The sequence below is a fragment of the Nanorana parkeri genome, unplaced genomic scaffold, assembly GCF_000935625.1.
Source record: "Nanorana parkeri isolate BGI_ZX_2015 unplaced genomic scaffold, ASM93562v1 scaffold294, whole genome shotgun sequence".
In the NCBI taxonomy this organism is placed as follows: Eukaryota; Metazoa; Chordata; class Amphibia; order Anura; family Dicroglossidae; genus Nanorana; species Nanorana parkeri.
The window spans coordinates 1,311,471-1,318,317 of record NW_017306562.1 but is presented as its reverse complement, the minus strand read 5'-3'; the positions used below and the strand labels follow the sequence as shown (position 1 = coordinate 1,318,317).

Below are 6,847 nucleotides of genomic sequence, written 5' to 3'. Positions count from 1 at the left end.
AGTGTGCGTGTGCGCACACCGGCCCGTTCAGCATTTATCTTCCGAGCACCGTTCTAACCAGCCGAGAATCGTACGATTCCCGGCTGGTTTTCGAACATGCTGGTTCGACAGAAGACGTGCGACCGTACAGTAGAAACGGTCGCACGTCTCCGTTCACACTGCTCGATTATCGTACGAAAAACCGATCGCATACGATTATCGTACGATAATCGTGCAGTGTATGGGCATCTTTACACTTTACATTTTTAAGTCCTCTAGCTTATAGTGCATCCAGAGCCCACCTTTTTTCTTTTAGCTTATGAGTCCTGAGGGGTTAGCACTCGTGTCAGGTTTTTGTTGTTTTCTGTGTCCCACTGGGGAGATTAGCCTCTTTATTTGTACTGGTGAGTATTGTCATTCAGATTGGAATGTAAGGGGAAAATTCAGAGTTTTCATTTGTCACCAAAGCATGCTTTTATAGGTTTTTTTTTTTGCCTTCCTCTGGATCAACTGTAGGTAACGTTGGGCATAGGGTTCTGTTTCTTTCCCCCTCTCTGTTGGTTGAATTCGATGGCCTTTGGCTCTTTTCAACCGAACTATGTAACAGGAATAAAGGGAAAACCTTGCAATGGGGAGTTGCACTAACAACTGTCTCTGAGAGAAGATCACTCACAGATTTTTTTTTTTTTTTTCTTGTTTCCTGTTCTGTTCATTGAACAGCAAATTAATGCAAATCTCCCCAAGGAGACATAGAGAGCAAAAACATTAACAGGTGTTTTAAGTTCCCTTTTGACTGGGGTAGATCATGCTCACCAGAAAAAAAATTGTTCTAGAGAAGCCTTTAAGAAAGTGTAACATAAATCCATTATAATGTAACTGTTTCTTATGTTGTGTATCTCTTTTTAAATTTACAGTGTCAAATGAATACAATGTGACAAAACACAAATTATCCATTGCCAAATATGGAGTGGTTGATAGACTCGGTTGAGAAAGAACTTGGAATTGATCAGAAGCAACTTGCTATATCTGAAACTGGTAGTCATGTAATCGCTCTTGTATCTCAAAAATGGCTTTTGAACCTGAAAGAACGCAGATCAGTTCCACTGCAATGCCCTAAGTCTGAAGGATTTAGCAGTGTAGAAATTAAGACGTTTCTACAGCGTTCAGTCCAAAAATTACCTGCTGGCTGGACAAGAGTAGAGATTCACGGACTGAAAAAAAGTAGGCTGGCCTACTCGTTGGCTTTAAACAATGGTTTCTTACAAGGACAGAATGGGGACTCTGCATCATTGTTTAGTTTTATGAACAATGTGGCAAATCAAAACTATAAGAACATGTGGTACAAAGCCCAAAGGAGGTATGTGCAGCCCTATGAAAATGTAACTAAAGTGCCAAGCATGCAGGCATTGGATGCTTTGAAGCTGTCTCTCCAGAAGGTCTATGGTTGCCCCTTCATTGTCACAAATAAAGCACATGCCAGTCTGTCTCCTTCCAAAGAAAGTGCCAGTTTTGTTGCCGGGGCTCCTACTTGCCCCAATATTGTCCCAGCTGAAGCTTTGCTAGAATCATCTGACGTGTTGTATATTATCTTACCATATATGCAGTATTCATTATATGACGCTATCACATTTAGCCCTGCTAAGCTTGCAAACAGTCATGCCAAAGTACTTTTTATTCTTTATAATATTCTGCAGGCCATGAAGGCTTGTCACTTAGGAGGCTTATCAAGCGGATCCATTTCATTATGCAATGTGGCTGTTGACGAAAAACTTTGCGGTCAGCTAAGGCCTAACTTTATTGATTATGAAAGACAAATTGATAGCCCATTGAGTAGTAGAGAAGAGTCATCAGATATCACTGATCAGGTGAACTCTAGTGGGCCGTGTGTGCCATGCAACCGTGAGCTGAAAGACATGGTTATCGACTGGATTCATGGAAGGGTTAGCAATTTTGACTACCTTATGTATCTAAACAGACTTGCAGGCAGAAGACAAGGAGATCCAAACTACCATCCAGTCTTACCGTGGGTTGTTGATTTCACTACCAAAAATGGTAAATTTAGAGACCTGAAAAAATCAAAATTCCGTCTAAACAAAGGAGACAAGCAGCTGGAATTCACATATGAGATGACAAAACAGGCATTTGTAGCAGGTGGTGGTAGTTCAGACCAGTTGCATGTTCCTCACCATATCTCAGATGTTCTCTCAGATATCACATACTATGTATATAAGGCTAGAAGAACCCCAAAAGCTGTTCTTTGCAATCATGTGCGTTCTCAGTGGGAACCAAATGAATATCCAGCAAGCATGGAGCGTATGCAGGCATGGACTCCAGATGAATGCATTCCAGAATTTTACACAGACCCTACTATATTCAAATCTATTCATGCAGATATGCCAGATCTTGACATTCCATCTTGGTGCAGTTCATATGAAGATTTCATAAATGTACACCGAGCACTTTTGGAAAGCAAAGATGTGTCTCAGGATCTTCATCACTGGATAGACCTTACTTTTGGGTACAAGTTGACTGGGAAGAATGCAGTGAAAGAAAAAAATGTTTGTCTTCACCTGGTGGATAATCACACCAACTTAACGTGCTACGGAGTTGTACTGTTGTTTGATCAGCCCCATCCCAAACGCCTTATTGGGCCTAGTTATTCTCATTTTGAAGCTCCTGCGGTTGTTACATCTAGGCATAGCATTGTTGAGATGACTGCATCTAATGACAAACACACTGTCAATGGCCTTGTGCTTGAAGCCACTGCTTGTGAGAGTCCTTGGACCAGGGATAAGGAGAACACAGCAGATGATGATCTAGAGCAAGGAACTGAGGCTCTTGACGCATTAGGAAGTTCTGGAAAAGGTGTTGATCAGGCCACCATATCATCCCTCCAAATTACTAGCGTCAGTAACTTCTCAGGTGAAAGTAGAGCTCCTCCTGTTAGGTCAAACAGGCCATTCAAGGTTGCATCTGAAGAAAATGGTGGAAAAATCTCATTGCCTGAAGGTTTTAATCCTATACAAGCTCTGGAAGAGCTTGAAAAACTTGACAACTTTTTAGTTCGAGGTTTGCACAGCACCATTCTTCCAGTGATAGAATCTACAAACAAGCTTCCAATGAGCCTTTTAGAATTTTTTGAGAGGGATATACAAGCTTTGGGTGTTATGATGGCAGAAATAGTTTTTGCCCCAAGAATTCACAGTATGACCCCTAAATCTCCACTTCTGGAACGATATATTTTAGTCCGCAATCTCAGCAAACATCATGTGAAAGAGATTCCTACGCCTCTTTTACAGATGCTTGATTCTTTGTTATGGCTACATGCCTCAGATGACGAGATTTTCAGCATTGTTGATGGTGAGAGACGGATCAAATTGTTTGAATTCCCTCACATTTCTAATGGTCTTCCACCACCAGCTCCCTCCCAGCTCCTGAGTACATTTTGCTCAACTATTCCTTTCCCCAAGTACTTCCCTAACTTGCATAATTTCATCTTGACTTATCAGTCACGAAGAACAGAAGACGACAGCCAAGGTCGGGAGCTTGTGTTCCAGTTGTGGCAGCAAATCGATGCAATTCTTTGTGACATTACCCCCGAGGGATTGGAAATTGTTCTTCCATTTGTCTTGTCGTTAATGACTGAAGGAAGTACAGCTGTTTACGCAGCATGGTACCTTTTCGAGCCTGTGGCCAAAGCTTTAGGACCAAAAAATACAAACAAATATTTACTGAAGCCACTTATTGCTGCATATGAAAACCCTTCATATATTCATGGAAGATTTTATCTCTACACAGATTGCTTTGTAGCCCAGTTAATAGTACGTTTAGGCTTGCAAGCATTTCTCACCAGTTTACTTAATCATGTACTTCAAATACTTGTTGGAGTAGAGAGCTCAGGTGATGAAGGAAAATTGTCTGGAACAGCTGAAGATGAGGAAAGTGGTGGGGAAAGTCCCGTCTCTGGTGAATTTGGTGAAGGTCGGCAGAATAGTGTGGACCACAGTGGCTCTTCCCATGAACTCTTAGACTATACTTCTGGGGTTAGCTTTCATGATCAAGTTTACCTAGCAGAAAATGAGGACTTTCAAGGGGGACTTTATGTCAATGACTCCCTTCACACACAAGAACCTGAGTCTCTCAGCCTTGGAAGGTTAAGTGACAAAAGCAGTGCAAGTGAAGGAGATGAGAAAGTAGCAGACAGTGACTCCCTCAAAGAAAAAGGGAGCATGAAGTCTGGCAATAGTAGTCAGGACTTAAAACAAAGTGAGGAGTCTGAAGAAGAGGAAGAGCGGGATTCTTCCCCCGGTCTTTCAGAATTAACCCTTTCAGTCAACACGGATGCATCACCTGATACAGTTGTAGCCAATGAAAACCAAGAACTGGAAGAGGATGAACCTGATTTAAATAATCAGACAGAAGAAAAAGAACAGAAGATTTTAATAGGTAAGACAAAACTTCCTAATTTGTAAATCTAGAAAATTGCTTATTCTCCAATTTCCTGCTAACTTTATTATTTAATGTATTTGTGTTAAATAAGAACTGAAATCTAGAAGTGGATTAAACTGAATTGTTGTTTTCTCTTGAGAGTTCAGGTGGCAAGATGTCTGTACATGTGTTCCCAACACCACTTATCCAATTGTTTTGAATAGTGAGGAAGGGTTTGATTCTTTGCCATCCTTTTTTTGTTGTTGTTCCTTTTGTGTCCTGGCGACAATGTTCAATAATCAAAAGAAACCCATCGCACACCTGACAATACCCTCAAGTATTGGGTGGGTGCCAAGCGACCACGCATGCCTCCGCAAATCATTATAAATATGAAGAAGTCACTTGCACTCCAGCTCAAGTTCAGTCAATATTTTATTGACCTCTGTGGTGTCACAACATGGAGATGTTTCGGAACCCGTTTGGCCTGATGAAGTGACCAAACGGGTTCCGAAACGTCGCCATGTTGTGACACCACAGAGGTCAATAAAATATTGACTGAACTTGAGCTGAAGTGCGAGTGACTTCTTCATATTTATACTGGCGAAAATGTTGTCACCTGGATAAGAAGTAAGAAAAAAAATCTTCAGTCTTTTTTGCTGTCGCTTTCTGCAAAATTTTCCTTTACTTCCTGTCTTAGTGACATGTTATCAGGACAGGGAGTGAGGGGAATTCTCACCAACAGGGCAACAGAGAGAAGTGAAAACTAGCAGGTTCTTACTCCTCCTTACACTAACCAAAACAAAAACACACAAGAGACACAATTGTCACATGGTAAGAAGTCAAGAAGGTCCTTTTATACCCCAGGGGTTTTGTCCCCTCTGATACCCCTAATCTTGACACCAGCTTTTTCCTCAGAGTGTGCCTCTCAGTAGGTATACTCGCTATCCAAAATGTGCTTGATGTACAAAGTAATCATTTCGAATTTCACCACCTATAACAATATGATTTGCCCCACAACCACTTCTGCAATATGGACAAATAAGAAATGTTCTTAAGGCACTTTTAGAGTCCAAGCTAGAGTTGCCTAAATCATTTCCCCCATGCTAAGGCAAAACCACCCAGAGGAAAACACTTTCATGAATATACCAGTATCTCAAAGATGTAAAATGTAGTGACCTCATCCTCCACATGGCGTTAAAATTGTCAGCATTGACCCAAAAATTGCCCTTCAGAGACTTGGAGAATATTAACATCAGTTGGACAGACTTGAGAAAGGCGGTAGTTGGAGAGATTTGGAAAGAGGTCCAGCTCAAGATCATCGAGCATATTGGCCCTATAATAACCCTCTCAAGTCGTATTTGCCCACATCACCGCACCGCAGCTGGGGTGGATATTTTCGTGCCAGAAATATAATGGCCAATTCTCAGATTTAACCCAGCCACATCATTGAAAGTTTTTGTAAAAGAAATGACCATGTTTTGTGTATCATGCAATCAATTTAAATGTATTTGGAAACAGTACTTCCTACTAATTTGTGGTACAGTCTCCTTTTGTATAATATTAGCTTAGATTTTAGATTTGCTGTCCTTTTTTAAAGTATCCCTATTTTAATTTCTTTGACTTGGTGTACTACAAAAACTTTTCATAATTGATAACTTTGCATTTTTAAGTGTTATCAGGATAGTTTCCTGTGTACTGTATGTTTATCAGGTTGCACTTTGTTTTACAGATACAGCCTGTAAGATGGTAAGGTGGCTTTCGGCCAAACTAGGTCCAACTGTGACCTCCCGCTGCATTGCCAGGAATCTGCTACGATTACTCACATCCTGTTATGTTGGTAATTGTTTATATTTCTTTTTAAGAAATTGCTGTCTCCTATGCTTTAACTTGATATCTTGGCAGCGAAGAGTGTACTATGGTATTAGAGGGTCGCAGTTAGTGCACACCTGTATGTCATCTATGTTTATTATCGAAGGCCAGTTGATGCATTGTTTAAATGTTTTAGATATATCACGTTAGTAAAAATTGGTCCATTTGATTTGTCACAAGCTAGAATTGATTTGTTGTTTGTTCTGTAACAACTCCTCCTGATTAGAGCTCAATCTTTTTGCATGGCCTTGCACTGGGAACAAGCCATTCTGCCTCCACACTGCAGCTTTCTTTAGACACAACTGGCTGTACATGTTTGATTCGGCTGCTGAACAATGTTTTGTTTTCCAAAATTTATGTTCTTATTGTGCGAACACTGGGCGGCAGCACTCGAGTGAGAGTGATTAGAAGTGAAATATCCAACCTTGTTGGTTGCTGTAGTCCCTAAGAATGCTTAGCCTGGGGAATGTGTGCTGGAATTGGGTAGGTTTACAGATGTGAGATATTTGTCTGGTTCATCTGTACCTAGTCATGTCGGGGGAAATTATGTGTGCGCTCTTATTTGGTTTGC

General features: G+C 40.9%; 1 protein-coding gene across 1 annotated transcript in view; it reads left to right on the top strand.

The window, feature by feature from the left end:
• Positions 1-910: 910 nt before the first annotated feature.
• The window catches only part of WDR81 (WD repeat domain 81), a 46,256-nt gene continuing 40,319 nt past the window's right edge, over positions 911-6,847 (top strand). The window contains exons 1-2 of the mRNA XM_018557655.1: positions 911-4,425; positions 6,137-6,244. Of these exons, the coding sequence (XP_018413157.1) occupies positions 942-4,425; positions 6,137-6,244 (3,592 nt within the window). The 5' untranslated portion in view covers positions 911-941. The remainder of the gene's footprint in view (positions 4,426-6,136; positions 6,245-6,847) is intronic.